Source organism: Diceros bicornis, chromosome 5 (genome assembly GCF_020826845.1).
Source record: "Diceros bicornis minor isolate mBicDic1 chromosome 5, mDicBic1.mat.cur, whole genome shotgun sequence".
Lineage (NCBI taxonomy): Eukaryota > Metazoa > Chordata > Mammalia > Perissodactyla > Rhinocerotidae > Diceros > Diceros bicornis.
The window spans coordinates 74,313,538-74,336,768 of record NC_080744.1 but is presented as its reverse complement, the minus strand read 5'-3'; the positions used below and the strand labels follow the sequence as shown (position 1 = coordinate 74,336,768).

At 41.6% G+C, this 23,231-nt stretch overlaps 1 protein-coding gene across 4 annotated transcripts in view; it reads left to right on the top strand.

The window, feature by feature from the left end:
• The window catches only part of GABRA5 (gamma-aminobutyric acid type A receptor subunit alpha5), an 86,774-nt gene that overhangs the window by 31,027 nt on the left and 32,516 nt on the right, over positions 1-23,231 (top strand). For all 4 annotated transcript variants that reach the window (XM_058542246.1, XM_058542245.1, XM_058542247.1 and 1 more), the window contains one exon: positions 20,025-20,107. In XM_058542246.1, the coding sequence (XP_058398229.1) occupies positions 20,025-20,107 (83 nt within the window). The remainder of the gene's footprint in view (positions 1-20,024; positions 20,108-23,231) is intronic.

Sequence of the window (23,231 nt, the reverse complement as noted above, 5' to 3'; positions counted from 1 at the left end):
TCAACTGTGAGCTCACTGACAGCTGCAGGGTCCCTGGCTGTCTGTGTGCACACTACTATGGGTGCTGGATCAAGCCACGGGCACATGGCAGTGGAGACTGGTGACAGGGGTCAGCCTGGGGGTGTGCTGGTACACAGCTGGAGGGGCTAGCTGCAGGTGAGCGCAGTGGTCCAGGTCAGTGACCAAACATGATCTTGACCCACAACCACTTGTGGGGGTCCTGGCTCTCAGTGTGCTGTCCTTGGCTGCACAGTCTCCCCTGGCTGTGCGCACTGCCGCGGAGGCCGGCGACATGCAAGTGCACAGCTGGAGGGGCCAGCCTCGAGTGCGTGCACTGTGGTGGGTGTCAGCTGTGGGTGTCCAGGCTTGCACTGTGCACCTGCAGAGGCCTGGGCTGGCTGCTGATATGGTTCCTAGGCTCTGGCAGGGGCACAGAGGGGAGGCAGCAAGGAAGGACTCAGGTGGCTGTTGTCAGTAAAATGCCTGTGGGGCGAAATCTAGAGATACCTGCAGGAGTTCCACACAGTTGGCCTTTGGTTTCTTCAGTGGTGACATCTGCTGGTTTTGTCTGCAGAGCAGGTCGCTGTGAACTGTGAACCACCGTCCTGCTGTGTGGCTTCTACTCGTAGCCTCTGCCCTTCCTCCTTGTTCCTGGCCGTCTCTGTACATCTCAGCTTTGCTGGTCTTGGTGGGCTGTAACTGAAGCAGGACCTTCGCACGCACAGTGTCCTGAAAGTCTGGGGAAGCTGCTTGCTCACTCAGCTCTTCCTTTCCTGGTGAGGGGAGTTCTTTCTAGCTGGGATGTTCCCTCTTGGCACTGAGCAGTGCTGGCCTGGGGGATGGGGTGATGCAGCAAAATGAAGCTATTTTCCTTCTCTTCTTGTGAGGTTATTCTCAGATATTTTTGTTCCACTGTGTTGCTGAAGTTTCTTAAGTGGACCATGGAGCTCTCCCAGAGCTGTTTTTGTTCATGGATGGCTGTCTCATTGTTGATCTTTGTTGGAGGCTGGGCTCTCCTATATCACCATTTTGGTAGTGTCACTCCCTTACAATCTTCTAATAGGGGTAATTTTTTAAAAGCATTTTAAAAGTACGAATAATCAAATAGACTATATTTTAATAGACATCCAACAAGAAAATAATAAACATTGGTAGTATAATTTTTATTATTATTGAACTTATATTTTTTCCAATTGAATCTAATTTTTTTTCATAGTGCTTCAGGCAATATTAACAAGGTCAGTAAACATACACTACTGAATATAAACATAGGAAATGTTGTCTTCTGTTAGCATTAGGATACAGAGAAGAAGAACATGGGACAGAATAAGAGAGGGCCCTGTAGGCTGGCGGAAAGGCCAGGAAAAGCTTCTGTAAGTCACTTTGCAACTGTGGCTGGAAGGACGAGCTGGTATTGTCTGGAGAGGAGGAGGCGAGTGAGAGGTCCAGGGCCAGCATTTCTAAGATGAGCAAAGGCTGATATGAGAGTGAAGTGCTTCCTAACACACAGGGACGTCTATCGTGATTTAAGCTTAAGTATCTGCTGCCTTGGGGAAAAATGACTTGGAGGAATCAGGCTTCCAAGTGGATATAGGGAGCTGTTGGGGGTGATTGCCATATCCAGGCAAGAGGTGAGGGCAGCTCTGCCAGAGGCAGAAGCCATGGAAAAGAAATGGGGAGAGTCATGTTGGAGGGAGAAGTGACAGCACATGCTGGTAGAATTGAAATGGAGTGATGTATGAGAATTGTCAGGAATGATTCCCAGATCTGTCTTGCACAAGTAGTGCAATTCCCCGAGATAATGATTTGCGGGAATGAATGAATGGGAACACTTGAAGGACACCAAGTTTCTCAAGAGGGTCAGAGGAAGGGTGAATTCCATTTTAAGTACGTTGAGCCTGTGCCATCTCTGAGATAACTAAATGGACAACAATGCAGTCAAACTAGATTTTATGCTTGACCCTCAGCATGTGACTAAAGCCTTGCCCTGGGTGCCGAGTGGCAGACTAAGCCCCGGGCAGCGGGCGGTCAGCCTGGGGTGCTCCTGCGGGGCTCTGCTGGCGTCCACCGCTCCTGTGCTCACCTGCCTCTAGGGTGCTGTCAGCCCCGTAAGCACACAAGCTATGCTCTCCCCAGCTGGATAACTGAAAATTTCAACAGCTGCTGGAGGACATCCTCCTCCTCCCTCCCTGTTCTCTGTTTTTTTGGTGCATGATTGAGCTTGTGAAAGTATCATTACTGATGTCAGCGCTGGAGTTGGAGCAGGGTGTGAGCATGTGTGGTTCGGGGTGGGGGTGCGAGGATGGGCCTTAATCTCCCAAACTCCCAACTGAAAGTATATTATTAAACGGGGGAGGAGGGGTAGGAAAGGCAAGACAGAAGGTCTGTTGGGGCTAATCTCCCTGGGTGTTGATGTAAATAACTAAGCAGAGATCACTGGGAGCTGGCCCGCAGGCCAGTCTGAGTACCTCCTGCCCTTCCTTCCCTCAGCCCTTCACTTGCTCCATCCATTCATCAATTTAAAAACTGTGCATTGAACACCATCCCTGGAACGTGGATGTCATGGAGATGGAGGCAGGCATATTTGGGAATACGACAGTGAGCAAGGGGTGGGGGCCTGGCTTCATGGGCTGGTGGGAGGAGGAGCAGGACAGATTCACAGAAGTGACATCTGAGCTGAGTCTTGAGGAGGTGCAGCAACTGGGGGGAGGGGTGGACTTGCAAGGTGCTCTAGACATAGGGACTAAAATGTGCAAAAACGGGAAAGCGGGAGTCACAATGACGTAGTATAAAAAGTATGTGCTGTAGCAGGAGATAAGGCCTAAAAGTGGACCAAGACCGATTCAGAGGATCCCGGTATTCAGGGCTAATACCTTTGTTTTGGGCTGCTGGGAAATTTTGGAGCAAGGATCAAAACCTTTCCTGACTGTCCACGTAGGCCGCACATCTCCTTTCCTCCTCAGGTGTCTTGGAGTAGTAAGTACTACTGTTCCCTTGTGACAGGTGAGGAAGTTACCAGGTCAGAGGGCACTTTAAAGTCTCCATGAAGGCATAGGAGGCTGGACCTGTGGCCCGGGGACCCCCGTGCATAGCAGCTATAGCATTTACTTGGAAAAAAATCAAAACGAAAACCTTCTGGAAGTGATCCCTACTTCCATCTAACGACTATGATTCTCTTAGAATACTGGGACTTCTTAAGGAGAGAGTAGCCACGTGTCTGGAACATAAACTTTGTCGTCAGACAGACTGAGTGTGTGTCCCGGCTCTGCCACTTCACCAGGCGATGTCATCTCTTGGAGGCTCAGTTCCCATCCGTAAGACTGGAGCAGCCTGTGTAGCCATCTCCTGAGTCTCGGGGCATCTGTGAGATGATGCGGGCAGAGCTCCTGCACAGTGCCCGCATCCTCCCGTGGCTCACGCAGGACGTGCTCTTGTCTGCACTCTGTTTATACACACGACAGCACGCGGTTTCTCACAGCTTCAGACTGTTGCTCATTTTTGTCACCTATTGATAAAAGCTGGTCCTAGGTTGTCAAGGATCTTCTCTGGGTCAAATCTGATTTCCCCTCAGTTTTCCTGTATCTTAATCTTCTTGGCCTTTTGACCACTGGGATGAGGAGCCTTTGTAAAGCGTTCATTGTTCTTCACTGCATATGCCTGTGTTTTCCTGTAATCTCTGCTCACCAGAACTGTTCCTTTCCCCTCTCGTTATGAAGGATGCTAAAACTTCTTATTTTAGCCACTTGATGTGTGTCGTGTGCTCTCCCACAGGGAGGTTGGGCATATATTTTGAACTGAGACTTGGCACCTTTTCAAAGCCACGTGGACCTAGAGGCATAGCCAGGTCAACAGAGCATCAGGTTCCTCCATTGTTTTGTCTTCTAGTCTCACTCTTGTGTTTCTTCTCTGAAAATTCATCTGCTTCCCTAAGTCCAACTGCTGTCTATTTTCTTATTTGTTTTAAAACATAGTCAAGCCCTGATTTGATTCTCTGTGGTCCTGGGTTCCCAGTGGCCCACAGGACACCTCTTGCGCATCCTGCCGAGGTCTGAGACTCAGCTCAGAGTTCTTCTCAGATGACAACTGCTTCCCTAGTTTTTTGTTAACCAGCAGGTTTCCTTTACCTCTGCCTTCTCTCTCTACCACGTGGCACGGGCTCTTCCTTTCCAGCCCCCAGCTACCAGGGTGACTCATCACTCACTCTTGCCCCCACCTGCCACCCCACCTCCAACCTGGAATGCTGCCACGGTCACTTGGCTGACTCCTTGCTCTCAGTGCATCTCTCTTGTTATTCATTCTGAATGCAGAAGCCAAGACAATTTAAAATGCTCTCTGAATTTCCCGTGTTAGGGAGGCGTAGCTTGTTAACTAACTTGCAAGGTCCTGATTGGACTCTAGCTTGTGTGCAGGCTCTGGGACTATTCTGCTTGGGTCAGAATCCTGACTGCACCACTAATTGTGTGACTTGGGAGACGTTCCCTAACTTCTCCGTGCCTTTGTTTCTTCATCTGTAAAATGAGTATAAAAAGAGTATCTATCTTCTAGGGCTGTTGTAAATGTAAGTGAAAAGAGTTTATTTACAGTGCATGGCCCAGAGGAGATGCCCATTTGGCCATTGTTAGCCAGGCTGGGTCAGGGTCACTATGAGAGCCAGGCAAACCTCCCTCAGGCTTTCATACAAACGAATGAAGAAGCCCCTTCCCACCTCCCTTTCGTTGTACGTTTTTCCTCATAAGTTATCAGTTTACATCATTCCCACCCTTTGGTCATTCCCCAACCTTGAGTTGTCCTGGAACCCAGCTCCTCGGACTGCTCCTTTGCCCCATATCATACTGGGGCATAAAGACTCTTTGGAATATAGTTTCTTTTTCAAGCGCTCTGAGGTGTCTTTGAGTATATGTTACTGTTGCCTCAAAAGAACCAAAAATTTCTTGGTATCTCTACAAAGTAGCCAAAAAGAGCTTTGCAAAAGGTCTCATAAAAGGCACATGAAATGGGACATATTGTCCCTCATGAATTCAAAAGTCTTTCCCCCTTTTAATGTCACTCTCCAACCATCACAATGGAATTCAGGTAGATTTCCTCGTTGTCTATTCTAGTCCCTGTACCATCATTTGTCAAGCTGGAAAGCTGGGTGGGGGGGGGCGTGCAGGTGAGATGCAAATGAATTGGATATTGTTATGGACTGAATTGTTTCTCCTGAAACTTGTATGTTGAAGTCCTAACCCTCAGAACTTCAGAATGTGACTGTATTTGGAGATAGGTCCTTTAAAGAGGTAAGGTCATTAGGGTGGGCCCTAATCCATTATAACTAATGTCCTTATAAAACGAGGAGATTTGGACAGTCAGACCCAGAGGGAAGACCATGTGGAGACACAAGGAGAAAGTGGTTGTCTGCAAGCCAAAGAGAGAGGCCTCAAGAGAAACCAATTTCTCTGGCCTCCAGATCTGTGAGAAAATGTGTTTCTGTTGTTTAAGCCACCCAGTCTGTGGTACTGCGTTTTGGCAGCCGTAGCAAACTAACACAGATGTCAACACAAAGCTACAATGCCATACAAACAGACCTAACCCACTATGGAAAACTGCGTCAGCTTCACATTCGAGGTGTCTGTCCATCTCTTTACAAACTTGACAGAAATACAATGGGTACATGGATAAAATTTAAAGTTTCATAATTCATATGTCTCTTAATGACAAGGAGAGTGGAACCCAATTCTTCTTGTCACTTTTTCTGTTTTATGCTCAATTCCTCCTCTACAAGTATCTGATTTTTTGCTGTACTAATTTGCAGGGTGCAGACCAGTCAACGCCACTTACAGGGCATCCACTGGGTACTGGGGATGTGGCTGACCCGTGGAGGGGCTTTTTAGTGCATTTCTTTATCACACTGTTGTCTAAAAATAATGCACCTTTTCTAAGTTGATGACCTCTACCAGTTGGGGACTGATAGCCTTGAGCTCAGTAATTTAAATGATAGCAAGAAAAACCTGAAACCTTTCCTGATTCACAGAAACTCGAGATAGTTCCAGAATATTTGTCTGGCCACTTAGTGGGAATGATTGACTGCCACAAAATTAGTTGGTATAGTAGAAAATAGGGCATTTTGAAATGTGAAGTGGAAGGAAGAGATTGAGCGTCAGACCACAATCATGGAAATTGAGAGGAATGACAATGATTGGCACTTCTAGGTAGAAAATCACTGTCAAGTCTCTGAGTATGAAAAAGAAATCCTGTCTGTCGAGTGAGTAAAGGCCAACAGAACACAGCCCAAGTCCTTGCATCACAGAGGATGTAGGCTACCACTCTGGGGAAGCTGCCCTCAGACTCAGTCTTCTCAGCTTAATACATCAGGGGTCTGTCTACTCACCCACATGCTTCAACACCACTGTTTCTACTGGCTCCCCAAAAGAAGGTTGTGCTGTCATCATTTGAAAGATTCTGGGTTCTTAAAACAAAACATGTTAAATAACGTTATAAAACCTGCTCAAATTGTCTGTTCATTATCCACAGCTTTCAGAATTCTGAAAGAAGGGATTCAGGAATTGAAAATCAGCATCTCTAATGTGGAGGACTGGCATTGGGGTCGGGGACCCTGTGGACTTCCCTGTCACTAGTCAGCATGCCCTATGCCCTGTGACCTCTCTGTAAGCCCAGTGGGCTATTGTTTTTCTATTCTCTATTTCGTTTATTGAGTCTTTATTATTTCCTTCCTTCAATTATTTTTGAGTTTAGTTGGCTCTTCTTTTTCAACTTCCTTAATATGTGAAATTAGGTTATTGATTTGAGATCTTTCTTTTTTTTTTTAATGTAGGTATTTACAACTCTAAATTTCACTCTGAGGATTGCTTTTGCTGCATCCCATAAGTTTTGGTATGCTGTATTTTCGTTTTTATTCATCTCAGAGTTATTTTCTGATTTCTTTTGTGATTTATTCTTTGACTCATTTGTTATTTAGGAGTGTGTTAACTTCCATATATTTGTGAAATTTTCAGTTTTCATATGTTATTGATTTCTAGTTTCATTCTGTTGCAATGAGAGATGTTTTGTACAATTTCACTATTTTTAAATTTATTGAGACTTGTTTTGTGGCCAAACACGTGGTCTATCCTGGACAATGCTCCATGTGTCCCTGAAAAGAACGTGTATTCTGCTGTCATTGGATGGAGTGTTCTGTATATGCCTGTTTGCTCTAGTTGGTTTATAGTGTAGTTTAAGACTTCTATTTTCTTGTTAATATTCTGTCAAGTTTTCCTATTGTTGAAAGTGAAGTATTGAAGTCTCCAACTATTATTGTAGAACTATCTATTTTTCTCTGAATTCTGTCCTTTTTTTTTTTTTTTTTGTGAGGAAGATCAGCCCTGAACTAACATCCAAGCCACATCCTCCTCTTTTTGCTGAGGAAGACTGGCCCTGAGCTAACATCCACGCTGATCTTCCTCCACTTTATGTGGGACGCTGCCACAGCATGGCTGACAAGCGGTGTGTCCATGTGTGCCCAGGATCCGAACCTGGGTGGCCAGCAGCGGAGCGCACGCACTTAACTGCTACGCCACGGGGCTGGCCCTGAATTCTGTCCATTTTTGGCTCATATATTTTTGGAGTTCTGTTGTTAGGTTCATATGTTTTTATAATTTCTACATGTTCTTGATGAAATGAGCTTTTTATCATTATATAGTATACTTTGTCTTTTGTAACAAATTTTGTCTTAAAGCTCTCTCATGGTTATGGTTTGAATGGAATTCCTTTTTCTCTCCTTTCACTTTCAACTTATTTGTGCTTTTGAAACTAAAGTGAGTCTCTTGTAGTAAGTTTATATTTCTTTATCAATTCTGCCAGTCTCTGCCTTTTCATTGAAGTGCCTATTCCATTTATATTTAATATAATTACTGACAAGGAAGAACTTTGTCTTTTTTCTATTTGCTTTCTAAATGTCATATTCCTTTTTTGTTCATTAATTTTTCCATACTGTCTTCTTTTGTCTGTAATTGATTTTTTTTTCTAACATACCATTTTGATTCTAATGTACCATCTAATATCTTTTACTGTATATTGTTTAGCTATTTTCTTAGTGGTTACTCTGGGGATTTAAGTTAGCATCTAAATTTGTGACAATTTAGTTTGAGTTAATACTAACTTAGTTCCAATAGTGTATAAAAACTTTGCTTCTATAGCTCTCTTCCCTTCTTATGTTGCTGTTGTCACTGTAGGGGAGGAAGATAATTCCTCTACCCTCTAGGTCCTTCTGGCTGGTCTATGAATTAAATTGACATGAGATAGAATAACAGGAGAAAATCAAACAAAACTTTATGACATGTATACATGGGAGAAACCCAGGAAAACTGAGCAACTTGCCAGAATGGCTGAGGTTGCCACCTTAAATACCATCTTCAGCTAAAGACAAAGAAGGATGTTGGGGTGGGGGGAGTCAGTTATGGGAGATTACCAGAAAAAGCACAGTAAACAAGAGTGAGGTTATTATTTAGATTTAAGTCCTTGCCTTCTGCATTGGTAAGATTTTCTAGAGATAAGGTCATCCCACCTCTTCCTGATACAGAGAGGGAGACAACTTTACAAATGGAGATTTCCCTTAAAAATGTAAATGTCTCCTACAAAGGGTAACTTCTACTTGGTTTTCAGAGCTTCTCCCCTGTCTGCAGTTTCTTAAAAGTAACCAGCCCAAAATAATCCTCAGGCCAAAGAGACACATCTTGAGGTGGCAAATTCTGCTCCCCTACATCACATATTAAATCTTTATACATAGGGTGCCCAGTAACATAGATTTATAATTATCTTTTTATGCATCTGTCTTTTATTTATTTTTTTATTATTTTTTTTAATGAGGAAGATCAGCCCTGAGCTAACATCCGTGCTAATCCTTCTCTTTTTGCTGAGGAAGACCGGCTCTGAGGTAACATCTATTGCCAATCCTCCTCCCTTTTTTTCCCCAAAGCCGCAGTAGATAGTTGTATGTCCTAGTTGCACATCCTTCTAGCTGCTGTATATGGGACGCGGTCTCAGCATGGCCGGAGAAGCAGTGCGGTGGTGCGCGCCCAGGATCCGAACCTGGGCCACCAGTAGTGGAGTGCGCGCACTTAACCACTAAGCCACCGGGCCGCCCCATGTCTTTTAAATCATATGGAATAAAAGGGGGGTTACAAACTAAAAATTTGGTAATACTGGTTTTTATATACTCTGCCATTAAAATCTGGAATAAAACCCAAAAAAGGAAAACTAAGAGAGTCTTTGCAGATAGGCTCTGTGTTGTGTAAAAGTGCTGCCTCACTGCTTAGCCTGGCAGTTTACACCTTTGCCATAGCTTTTACTTCCTGCTTGTGCAGTGCCTGTAAGTCAGCTGGAGACGAGAACTTAGGGTCTTCTTGGGTCTTTTCTGAGCATGCGTCTGGTCCTGGGCATGCACAAGTCCTTCTAGATTCTCTGGAATATGTGAGAGCTTTTCAGTCCTTATTTCCCTGAGTATCTCTTTACCCAGCCTTTCCTTCCTAGGCTTTTCCGTTTGTCTTTTTTTGCCCTGGCTGTATCCATTGCCTCTGTGGCTGTGGTGAATACATTTGCATTTAAAAGTTTTCAACGAATGCTCCCTAGGAGGACACCTAAGCCCTGGAAACCTCTAGTCAGTTGGAACAAAGGCAAACCCCTGAGCTGACCCTTCAGGGACCCACCAGACAGATCAAAATAAGCAACTAGCATTCTTTGAGAATAGGTCTATGTTGCTCCTGTTACCGGCAACCTGCATCAAGAATGTGGGCTGCCATTTTCAAGGCTACCGCAGAGCTGGAGAGTGGGGGCTGGTAACAGGGTAAGTTAAAATACCAAAGAATTTGCTTACTGATTTTCAGGTATTTTTTTTCTTCATTAAGCATTCTCCTGGTTGTTGTAAGTTTTTTTAATTAGATTCCAGAGTTCCGAAAAATGTTGGTCCTGACAGTTTTTGTGGGTTATCCACTGTTTTTTTGCACGTTCCCTAATCTACCACTTTTGCTGATGTTAACTTCTTCCCTAACATTTTTAAAGCATTTACTATGTGTCAGGCATTGTACTACATATTTATATTGGGATGTCAGGACTTACTGTAAAATAGGCTTTATAATCCCCTTTATAGGGAAATTTGGGCTCAGAAATGTTAAGTAACACAGCAAGTGTATGGAGACTGAGCTGAGAGTTGGAGCTGGGTCTGTTTGATTCCACTGTCTCTTCTATCTGCTTTCTTCTGCATTATGCTAGTGATTGCTAATGATTTATGATTAAAGACATACTTGAATTTCATTTTGAGAAAGGAATGTCTTTGCATATTTATGCTATTCCCTTTTTGGCAGCATTTTTTTATTGTTCGGGCTTGTGTTTATTTTCCTACATTTGATCTATTAAGAAGGTTTATAGCTGGGCATGTGGATACACATAAAAAATTAAACAAAATATTTCCACTCTCACATCAATCATTACAATGCCTTCCTGAGAAACACAAGTATTAAGAAAAGAAACAGCCATATTAATCAAAATAGATCAATAAAGTTTATGTCCCTTTTTGATAAGAATTATGCTAACTTTGCAAAATTATCACACGTATGCTAGTTTTCACAACATGAATAAGAATTGCTGACATCTTCTTTCCAACAGCTGAAGAGGAAGGAGAATCCTAATAAATAGTGCAAAGTTCAGAGAGAACTTTTAGCACAATATAATTCTGATGGTTGGTCTCCTGTACATCCCTGTAACATTGAAGTGTACAAAATGAATCAGTTAGTCTTAGACCGACTTATGAAATCTGTAACTCAGGCTTGAAGTAAATTGTAGATTTTGGCTCCATTGCTAAAAGAAAACATTCATTATTTTATCTCAATAACAAATTTTTTTTAAGCATGGAACTCTACAATTGTATAAACCAAAATGTGCCTCAGTTTAGTGTAGTCTTATTTGCACTTTCGGATAATGCCCTAAGTTCTGCTTTTTATAAGGTTGCCCTTCACTGAATTTAAATTTTATTACGTTTTAAACAGGTCATTGCACACTTTATTCTTCCAGCTCTCCATTGGCTAATCCCCATTTCCATACCTCAGCAACCCCTGCTGAACTTGTGTCTCATCTCTTCTTTATTATAAGCAAAACCCCTGCTTTAGAGTTGGGTAGGGCCAGGGTAAGTGTTAAGGTAAAGATCTCTTAGGAGGTCGACTGACCAGGACAAGCACAGCGGCCAGGCCCTGAAAGAAACTAGGTTTGCAGTTCTGTTTTTTTTTTGTTGTTTTTTTTATAAATTTTATTTATTTATTTTTTTCCCCCAAAGCCCCAGTAGATAGTTGTATGTCATAGTTGCACATCCTTCTAGTTGCTGTATGTGGGACGCGGCCTCAGCATGGCCGGAGAAGCGGTGCGTCAGTGCGTGCCCGGGATCTGAACCCAGGCCGCCAGTAGCGGAGCGCGCGCACTTAACCGCTAAGCCATGGGGCCGGCCCAGCAGTTCTGATTTGGATCAAACACAATTGCAGTAGATCTACAGCTGTCACAGAAGGGACCAGTACACATGTCACAGTAAAAAGGCAGGAGGATGGCTGAGCCTGGTAATGGCCTTGGGTTCCAACACACACTGTACCAACTTGTCAGTGTTTAAATTCAAAAAGTTCAGTTTTTATATACTTGACTGAGCTTTAGAATGCATTTTTTCCTGGAAATATTATTATAAATTGTAGTTAGGTTCCCAGGAAAACCAGCAACGCCCAACTGGCAAATAATATGCATGGTACATCATGTTGTGATTATTTATAAGAAGACAAATGCACGCACGCATTCTTTTATTTAATAAACTAGTTTGCAGTTCTTTCTGAGCTCGAGAGTACAAGAGAGAGAAAGCTCCATTAGGGCAGGGTTTTGACCTCAGGCAGGGCTCATGGGAAAGTTTCTGCAGGAGGAGCAGGGCTATTTGTATTCCTGGCACCAGTGCCTTATTAAATATAAATGTGTGGACAGATAAATAGACACATATATTTATATTAATAAAAAGGCCAATTCTCTGTAATTGAACATATGACTGGACCACTCTTTATCTGCCAGTCTAGAGGAGAGTCAAATATAGGAAAAACAGGCATATAATCCTCAGAGCTGGGCTTCCTTCAGAGACCCCCCTCACAGCACAAAAGGTGCTCCTCATTCACGGTGTGAATCTACAGTTCCATCATCTCTAAGGATATGACTCAGGCATAAAGCAAGGAGAATTCTCCAGCAGCATCCTTACTGGAGTGTTGAAGGAGCCCTGCACAGCCCCATACAGGTGAGAATAAGCCAGAGGCAGCACAATGAGGCTACAGCATGATAAAGGTGTTGCTACAGTAATGCCAGGTGAGTAGTGCCATCTTTACTCCATCTCCAAATCCTGCAGACTTTCAGATGGGCACAACTGTGGTAAATAGAAAGTTATCTTCATTAAGTGTTCATCTGTAGTTTACAAGGACTCATAGGACTAGAAAAGTCTCACAACCAAATTAAGCCTTATTTATTTCCCGTAACATAAATCATTAGATGCTATGTTGATATTGAATTTCAAGAGTCCCCAAATAAGTTTTGTGAGTTTTGCCTGAGAGTCACTGTACCATCTCTACAGGGAGGTCATGTTTCTTCTGAGTGAATCTAGCTGAGGCATGGTGTGCAGCTCAATAACTGACCAAGCCAGGACACCTTACATGAGATGTCTATTTCTTGATCAAGGTCTGAATTTTCACTGCAGTGAACACTATGTGAGATATTTATAAATTGGCTAATATTACCAAATTTCTTTGTTAACTTCGTGAAAATGATTTCAAAACGCACATGGGGCTGCTATTCGGACACTAACAACTGGTCATTTGATTAGTAATATTAGTATTTTTTTATTTTAAGGAACCTACTGTATTAGTTTCATATTGTTGCTGTAACAAATTACATAAATTTAGTGGCTTAAAACAACACAGATTTACTGTCTCACTGCTCTGGAGATCAGAAATCTGAAACAGGTCTTTCAAGGCTGAAATCAAGCTGTTGGCAGGATTGGGTCTCTTCTGGATTCTCTAGGGGAGAATCTGTTTCCTTGCCTTTTCCAGCTTCTAGAGGATGCTTGCATTCCTTGGCTCATGGCCCTGCATCACTCCTTCCATCATCACTGCTTTCATCATCACATCTCTTTCTCTGACTCTAACACTCCTGTCTCCTCCTTATAAGTAGCCTTGTGATTACATTGGGCCCACCCAGATAATCTCCCCACCTCAAGAGCCTTAACTTAATCCCATCTGAAAAGTCCCTTTTGCAGTGGTAGGTAACATATTCATAGGTAGGAAGGATTAGGACAGGAACATCTTTGGAAGATCATTATTTTGCATACCATAATCTGTGTTCTGGCCTCCCCAAATTCATGTCTGTCCCATATGCAAAATATATTAACCCCATCCCAATATCTCCAAAGTCTCCACTCATTACAGCATCAAATTAAAGTTCATAATCGCAACTAAATCTCATCAGTTTAAAAGTTCCAAATCCATTATCTGAATCATCTAAATCAGCTTTGTGTGAGAATCTGGGTATGATCTACTCTGAGACACAATTCATCTCCATCTGTGAATTTGTGGAACTCAAGAAACAAGTTATCTGCTCCCCAAATACAACGATGGCACAGGCATATGATAACAGTTATAGATATTCCCATTTGAAATGGGAAAAAATGGCAGGAAAAAGGGAAGCACTATTCCCTCTTTCTGTCCCTTTCAGTCCAAATTGGCAGTGTTTCTGCTAGTATAAAATTCTCAAAAATCTTGTAAGTCTCCTATGTATATCTCAGGAGTTCACAGCACTAGACAAGAGGTCCTCCATAAATCTTTCATAGATAATCCAATCTCTATTCCTGGCTTTTGCTTACATGGCTGAGGGTACCCATGATCCACACACCTAATTTCCTCAAAGAGTCATCTGTGTGACTGAATACTCTGACCTTTTGATACTTTTGAGGCGCTAGCAAAAGGTTGTCCGGCCACACCCTTGGCTTTCTCTGAAAAGCATGCTTTCCTGACAGCAAATCTCCTAATTTTAGTGTCTTTTGCAACCTGGATAAACTGAGAATTTCCTAAATCATCAAGTCCTGGTCCCTTTTTTGTTGGCAATTCTTCCCTTACTCTATCTCTTCTCACATCTTACTATAAGCAGCAGGAAGAAAACAGGCCACAACTTCAACACTTTGCTTGGAAATCTCCTCATCTAAGTATCCAATTTCATCATTGTTCTAGTTTCCTGTGGTTGCTATAACAAATTACCAGAAACTTGGTGGCTTAAAACAACATACATTGGGGCCAGCTCGGTGGCACAAGCGGTTAAGTGCGCGTGCTCTGCTGCAGCAGCCCGGGGTTCGCCAGTTCGGATCCTGGGCACACACCAACACACCAACACACCAACTGTCGGGCCATGCTGTGGCAGCATCGCGTATAAAGTGGAGGAAGATGGGCACGGATGTTAGCCCAGGGCCAGTCTTCCTCAGCAAAAAAAAAAAGAGGAGAATTGGCAGATGTTAGCTCAGGGCTGATCTTCCTCACCAAAAACAAACAAACAAACAAAAAAACATACATTTATTCTCTTACACTTTTGGAGGCCATGAATCTGAAACTGGAGCAAAATTGAGGTGTTGGCGGGGCCCTGCTCCCTCTAGAGGCTCCGGGGAAGAATCCATTTACTTACCTTTTCCAGTTTCTAGAGCTGCCTGCCTTGCATTCCTTGGCTCAGGGCACCTTCCTACATCTTCAAAGCCAGCAGCATAGCATCTGAAAATATCTCTCTGCTTTCATCACATCACCTTCATTCTTCTATGTGTAATTTTGCCTCTCTCTTATAAGAATCCTTGTGACTGCATTTAGTGCCTACCTGGATAATCTCCCCATCTGAAGACTCTTAACTTAATCACATCTGCAAAGACCCTTTTTCTGTATGAGGTTATGTTTACAACTTCCAGGGATTAGGAAGTTGTAATATCTTTGGGGGCCATTATTTAGCCCACTACAATCGATTACAAGTTCTGCTTTCCACATAATTGTAGACATAATTCAGCTAAGCTTTCTGTCACTATATAACAAGGATCTCCTTTCCTCCAGTTTCCAATAACATGTTCCTCATTTCCTTCTGAGCCCTCATCAGCAAGGCCTTTGGTGTCCATATTTCTACCAACAGTATGTTTATGACCATATAATGTATGTTTTCTCTACCATGCTCCTCACTTCTTGCAAGTCCTCACTACAGCATCATTAACATCCGCATTTCAATTAACAGTCTGTTCAAGGCAGTCTAGGCTTTTTCTTTTATGAATCTCAAACTTCTTCCAGCCTTTGAACACTGCCCTATTCAAACACTGCCCTATTCATTTCTACCTTTTTAGGTATTTGATACAGTAGCATCCCACTTCCAGGTACCTATTGATGCTGTTATAAATTATCACAAATTTATTAGTGAAAACACAACCAATTTATTGTCTTAGAGGTCTGGAGGTCAGATGTCCACAAGGAGTCTTACAAGGCTAAAATCAAGCTGTAGGCAGGATTGTGTTCCTTTTAGATTCTCTAGGAGAGAAACTGTTCTTTGCCTCTTCCAGCTTCTAGAGGCTGCCTGCATTCCTGGGTTCATGGCCGTGTTACTGTGACCTCTGTTTCTGTCATCACATCTCTTTCTCTGACTCTGACACTCCTGCCTCCCTCTCATAAGCATCCTGGTGATTATACTGAGCCCATCTGGATAATCCAGGATAATCCCTTCTATCCCAAGAGCCTTAATTTAATTATATTTGCAAAGCCCTTTTGCTATTTAAGGTAGCATATTCACAGGTTTGGGGGCTTTGGGGATTAGGACATGGACATCTTTGGAGGACCATTATTCTGCCTACCACCACCTCATCCACTGCATCGATGCAATATTTTCATGTAAATGAAGAAGAAGGCTGAAGTCTGAAGAGAATATTGGGTAGAAATCTGGAGACTAACTCTCTTTTCACACTTATCAACTATTTTTTTCAGAGAATAAAAGCAACTGTTATTATCTCTCTTTTTCAGATGGGAAGACTAGATCAGAGAGGTTAGACAACTTTACAAAGGTCACACAGTTAGTTAATGGCAAAGCTACTCTAGAATTTGGCTGTTTTAACCATCTTAACGTGCTCTCCACTGTGAGCTGCCCCAGGTCAAGCAGAGAGCTCTCGAATGAGTTTAGGATCCTAAACCCTCAGTTAGGATTATATAAATCCAAGTTGAAGCAAATAGCTTAACTCACAAAATGCCCCTTTCCTGACCCTAAAATTAAGATGTTGTTCAAAAATGGGACATGATGTTCCCATAAGTTAATGCCTGAATGTCTTAACAGAAATTGGAAGTAAAACAGAAATTTGACCTTTGGAACAAATGCTGGATTCTTGGATCTACCAGTAGTGCAGTGAAGTTTTTTCCTAGGCACATTCCTTAACCTTTTCGGTTTCATTATCTTTATCTGAAAAGTGAGAGTTTCTAGTAGGTGGCCTGGCTGGCCCCTTTGAGCTATGACAATCCACCATTCCAGAGAGTCCTTTAATCTCAATTCTGTGTGAAGGAGGTTGGTTATACATCAAGGCACGCTACATTGCAAGGACCCTGTGAATGGAAGCCTCTCTCTTATTCAGAGATTTTTTTTGAGTATTATAAAAGCATAGGCCATTTTTGAAATGTTTAAAGGGATCAAAAATTTAAATGTTCTCTTACTGAGGCTGAAACATTTGCTATTTGGTTATTTATCGCAATAATACATTCATTCCCTAGAGGAGAGACACTATCATAGATGAAGTATATTTTTCTGATGTTTGGAATTCTAATTCTAAGGAGGTCTATTAAAGTAGGGGAACAATCCATGCGCCTCTAATGATAGCATTTATTGAGATGGTAATTGTAGAATTACTATCTTTTTTATGTTTTTACTGGAATTATTTTTTCTTTAAAAGAGTTTTCTTTTTAGATCCAGCTAAATTCTGTCCACCTGTCTTTGCCCAGCCTCTCTGACCCCTCCTCCCTCCTGTTCTATGCTAAAAGCAGACTCTTTGGGGTACATTCCTTGTCATCTTTAAACGTCAGTGCAGTGGTTTTCAGAAGGTAGCCAGCTCTCAGGGCTAAATAGCCAGAATAAAGCAGGACATGAGATGCTATCTTTAATAAGAGCTGAGACCACCATGGCAGAAAGGAAGGCTTCTCATCTCTCTTATAAACACATGGTCTTGGCCAAGAAAGAAGGAAGACATGAGGAAAAGGAGAAAAAGCCAGGAGTGGGCAGAGTGCCCAAGGCAGGAGGTCAAGTCTCCTTGAGGAGGTGTTCTCTGACAAGTAGGGGCATGCAACAGACATACCAGCCGGCAGTGCCTCCAGTGGCCCTGGGGATTGAAGCAGAGTCTGAGCACAGAACAAGGGGGAAGAAGAGTTAATCATGCTACATCACATTGTCAAGAACTTGGGCAATAGATCTGGCTCAAGGTAGCCTCCAGACCAGTGGGCAATAGAGTGTTTTCTGGGGGGCAGAAGCCTAGTTATGTGAGCTGGTAGACATGGCAGTGTCTAGAGAGAAGACTCTGCCATAGATGGACCATCTGCACCTCATCATGATGGTGGGGGTGGGGCCCATAAAGTTGTTGGGGGGTGACTTGAAGACTGCAGAGCTGGGTCTGCTGATTGAAGTCTGCAGTACCTGTGGCTGGACTAAGACAGGCAGGATGACCTGAAGCTTTCACCCCTACACCCCACCTCACACTGGTCCCACTGACTGAGCCCAGGGTCTTCCTTTCACCTGTGTCCATAAATTGTTAGAACAGATGGCCGTGACCAGCGCCAAGATCCACTCTCCTAATCAGAAGTGTTTTCCTCTAAGCTCCTACAGCACTGTTTTTTCATGTGCTTATTTTCACATTTATTGCTTTGTACCTGGCGTTATAGCTTTATATATACTTCCTAGTTCCCTACTAAAAATTTACTTCTTAAGGAAATTCTAGACTTTCTGAACTCGCTGTGATTTTATTCTCTAGGACATACTTGACTCATTCAAGTTCTCTGTCTCTCTATTGCTTTACTTAAAAAATTTCTTAAGTTTTCTAACAACCAGATAAAGTAACATTATTTTCCTTTGTGTTGGCTGAAAGTCCTCCTCACAGGCTGTGTTTTTTAAGTCCTGATTTTCTTAATTCTAGTAAGTAAATCTTTATTTACATTACCCATTTCGTAGTATCTAATAATAGTCCTTTTACATAATTTACCCTTGAAGAGGTCCACTGCAGATTATTTATCATGTAAAATAATCTAAGAATAGCTAATTGGTTTAATATCTATCTATATATGTAGATATAGATATATACACACACACACACATACACACATATACATATGTCTACATATATATAATGCGCGCACACACACCTACATGCTAGAATTAAATATTTCACCTTTCAAAGTCATAGTTATGTAGAAATTTTAATGTGGGAAATACTCCTGCTCTAACGTTAAAATATACAAAAGACTGAATTTTATATGTCAAGAACAAAAAGAAAATATATGTACATGTAGGAAAAATCTGGACAAAATGTACCAGGTCAAATTATATGTGAAATGATATGTATTTGTAATTTTCTCCTCTGCAATTTTCCTGTATTTTCTCATATCCTTCTATGTACATACATGGCATATCATTTTTTTTTTTTTGTGAGGAAGATCGGCCCTGAGCTAACATCTGCCAATCCTCCTCTTTTTGCTGAGGAAGACGGGCCCTGGACTGACATCCATGCCCATCTTCCTCTACTTTATATGGGATGCCGCCACAGCATGGCCTGACAAGCGGTGCGTCGGTGCGCGCCTGGGATCTGAACTGGCGAACCCTGGGCCGCCGCAGTGGAGTGCGCGCACTTAACCACTTGCGCCACCAGGCCGGCCGCTGGCATATCATTTTAAATACCATCTGCCTTCCTGAATGTGAGACTTCTGTGGTGTGTTCTTGGCCATGTGCACTCACACCCTCTGGAAATCACTCCATCGTTCGGGCAATGGTCCCTCAAAGTAGAGGCAGCAAGGATTTCCTCTCTGATGGGCTCAAAACTTCCTTGCACTGACATATTTTGGTTTCATTCAGAGAATACATACATTGACTACTCTGTCTGCAATGGTCAACTGTGAATTGTTTGCCAAATTTAAGAGCTAAAGGTTAATCTCTGTTAACAGAAGGAAATAGTGAAGGCAAAAATGAATGTATTTACAATTTGATTCTCACCCTGGGCACATAGGCAAGATCCAGACTCAGTGTAACAGGGAAGGAACATTAATGTTAATATAATGTTGAATTACTATTTGTCTAAAACTAGAATTATAACATCTGTTTAAAGGCGAACGTTTTATATTTTGATTTCATTTTATGTAATTTCAATTCATTTTAATATTAGAATAAGAAACTAAGAAACAGAAGATTAACTCATTAATGAAATTTAGATTCACTACCTAATTAGTAAAGTCTGTAGAGAAATACACCTACTCTGCACCTACTCTACAGTTTCATGACATCAGCCCCAGGACACAATAATTACAGCCAGCTTCTGGCCAAAATATGGACTGTGCACTTGTTCCACATTTATATTTCTTGAGCTTATAAATTATTTTAGAAAATACATATATTTTCAGCCTTGTCAAGGGAAGTTTTTTAGATTACTCTGGGTAAGAGATGGGAAACAAAGCATAAATTATTTTTAAAGGCATCACAAATTGCTTTACAAGTGGTAATGTATGTACAGACACACACCAAGCCACAGAACTCCTGAGCAGATTTGATTTAAGCTTCATTTCTAAATGATATTCCTCTACAATGCAAACCTATGTAATTTGGTGGAACGGTTTAGACGGTTTCATAAAAGATAGCAATTAAAATAATGAGTGCAGTACTTAATATGGCTTTCTGGAACATAGTGGTTGCTCAGTAAATAGCCAGAGTTATGAGTAATTTAAAGGTCTTCATCTCTTATTTTTCAGCTTGACTATCTCTGCAGAGTGCCCAATGCAACTTGAGGACTTCCCGATGGATGCCCACGCTTGCCCTCTGAAATTTGGCAGCTGTAAGTTATTTTCACAAGTAAGAACCATGGATATACTTTTGGGGTTGTTTCCACATTCATTCAGAAGAATTTAGGTTCTATATGCAATAAGCATGATATGAGCTGAAAAGTCTGCTTGAGAAGATTGGAGAGTGCTGTGGGCTACACACACCTTTGTCCTCGCAGACTAGTTTCCTTGTCTGTAACTGACAGAATGAGAGTGGAGGCACTTACCATCTAGAATATGCTCCTGGGGACATGTTTCACCCCAGACCTTCACCTAGCAGTTCTTTCTTGTTTTCACTTCTCAGATTGCAGGTCACTTCCTCCAAGGGGCCAACCTTCAAGACTCAATTTCCACTACCCAGCCAATAATTTTTTATTGCATTGTAGTCATTGCTATGTTAACTCACTTCTTCTAGAATGTTCCATAAGAGCAATGACATTGTCTGTCATGTTCACCATCACTGCTCACCCTATACACATATTAGGAAATATGTGTTGCTTGAACAAATAAATTACTTATTAGGTGCACACCTGTCTGATTCTAGTCCAGATTCCTGGCTTCCAGCCATTCCAGACAGAGTGGTGACACTGGCCTCAAAGGAATGCCTGCAGCCTCGTGCTCAATTCAGAGATTCTGGAAGGCAGGGGTGGAACCGATCGACTAATTCTTTCTTTCTCTACACTATCCATTTGTGCTCATGCTATGTGAAGTTTTCATTTTTGAATGCAAAAGAATGTGCTCTTTGAGACTGAGCAGCAGGCTACCTGGGTCTGAATCCTGGCTATCCCACTCCTTTGCTGAGTAACTGTGGCCAAATTAGTAGCCTCTCTAAGCTTTTTTCCTCGTTTGTAAAATGTTTGTGAGATGTTTTAAAGCGGCAGAGTAACACCAAAGTGCTCAAGAAATGTTCATCTTCATCATCATCATCATCGCCATAAAAGTTCACTGTATTTATAGCTTCTTGACAGAATGCACTTCTCATCACTATAAATGACTTTTGTTTGACCCATTTAATGCTTACGGAGCTAACACTTTGTCTAATATTAACATTGCCATATCAGCAATTAATATTGCTTGACTATCTTTATTAATATTTGCCTGGAATATCTTTTTACGCCTTTTTTTCCTAAGTTTCCTGCTTCATTATATACCCAAGCTGAGAAGTTCTGTGTCTTAATGGGAAATATAGCCCATTTTCATTACTGTGACAATCAGAATGTTTAAAAATATTCCCAAAATATTCATTTTTAAGTATTAAATATTTTATACTTATTGTTTCAGTTATTTTCCTTTCCTTTTAAAAATTAATAGACATTTTTTAGAACAGTTTTAGGCTTACAGAAAAATTGGAAAGTACAGAATTCCCACATATCTCTGTGACCCTCCCACAGTTCCCCTTATTTACATACTGTATAAATGTAAATACATTTGTTACAATTGATGAACCAATGTTGATACATTGTTGTTAATTAAGGTCCATAGTTTATGTTAGGGTTCACTCTTGGTGTTGTACATTCTATAGGTTTTGACAAGTGTATAATGACATGTAACCACCATTACATTATCATAGAGTAGTTTCACTGCCCTAAAAATTCTCTGTGCTTCACTGATTCACCCTCCCCCCTAATCCCTGGCAACCACTAATCTTTTTACTGTCTCCATAGTTTTGCCTTTTCCAGAATGTCATACAGTTGGAGTCATGTAGCCTTTTCAGATTGCTTCTTTTATTTAGTAATATGTATTTATGGTTCCTCCATGTCTTTCATGGCTTGAGAACTCATTTCTTTTTAGTGCTGAGTAATATTCCATTGTGTACTATAGTTTGCTTATCCATTCACCTATTGAAGGACATCTTGATTGCTTCCAAGTTTTGCCAAATTATGAGTAAAGCTGCTATAAACATTTGTCTGCAGGTTTTTGTGTGGACATACATTTTTAACTCCTTTGGTTAAATGTCAAGGAGCACCATTGCTGGATCATATAGTATGAATATGTTTAGCTTTGTAAGAAACTGACAAACTGTCTTCCAAAGTGGCTGTATCATTTTGCATTCCCACTAGCAAAGAATGAGAGTTCCTGTTGCTCCGTATCTTCACCAGCATTTCATCATATCAGTGTTCTGGGTTTTAGCCTTTCTAATAGATGTGTAATAGTATCTTGTTTTAATTTACAGTACCCTTATGACATATGATACTGAACATCTTTTCACTTGTTTATTTACCATCTGCATATCTTCTTTGGTGAGGTGTCTGTTCAGGGCTTTTGCCCATTTTGTTAATCAAGTTGTTCATTTTCTTTTTTTCTTTTTTTGTGAGGAAGATCAGCCCTGAGCTAACATCCATGTCAATCCTCCTCTTTTTGCTGAGGAAGACTGGCCCTGAGCTAACATCTATGCCAATCTTCCTCCACTTTATGTGGGATGCTGCCACAGCATGGCCTGACAAGTGGTGCGTTGGGGCATGCCTGGGATCTGAACCCGGGACGCCAGCAGCGGAGCACGTGCACTTAACCACTACGCCGCGGGGCCAGCCCCGGGTTGTTCATTTTCTTATTGTTTAGTTTTAAGAATTCTTTGTATATTTTGTCTACCAGTTCTTTATTAAATATGTGATATGCAAAGATTTTCTCCAAATCTACAGCTTATCTTCTCATTCTATGACAGTGCTTTTCACATAGCAGAAGCTTTTAATTTTAATGAAGGCTAGCTTATTCATTATTTCTTTCATGGATCACGTCTCTGATGTTGTTTCTAAAAAGTCATTGCCAAACCCAAGGTTATCTAGATTTTCTCCTATATTATCTTCTAGAAGTTTTTTAGTTCTGCATTTTACATTTAGGTCAATGATCCATTTTGAGTTAATTTTTGTGAAGGGTGTAAGGTCTGTGTCTAGATTCATTTTTCTTTTTCATGTGGATGTCTAGTTGTTCCAGCACCATTTGTTGAAAAGACTATCTTTTATCCATTGTATTGCCTTTGCTCCTTTGTTAAAGATTAGTCAACTCTGTGTGAGTATAGTTTTGGGCTCTCTCTTGTCTTCTGTTAATCTATTTGTCTATTCTTTTGCCAACACCACCCTGTCTTAAGTACTGTAGCTTTATAGTAAGTCTTCAGGTTGGGTAGTGTCAGTTCTCTGACTC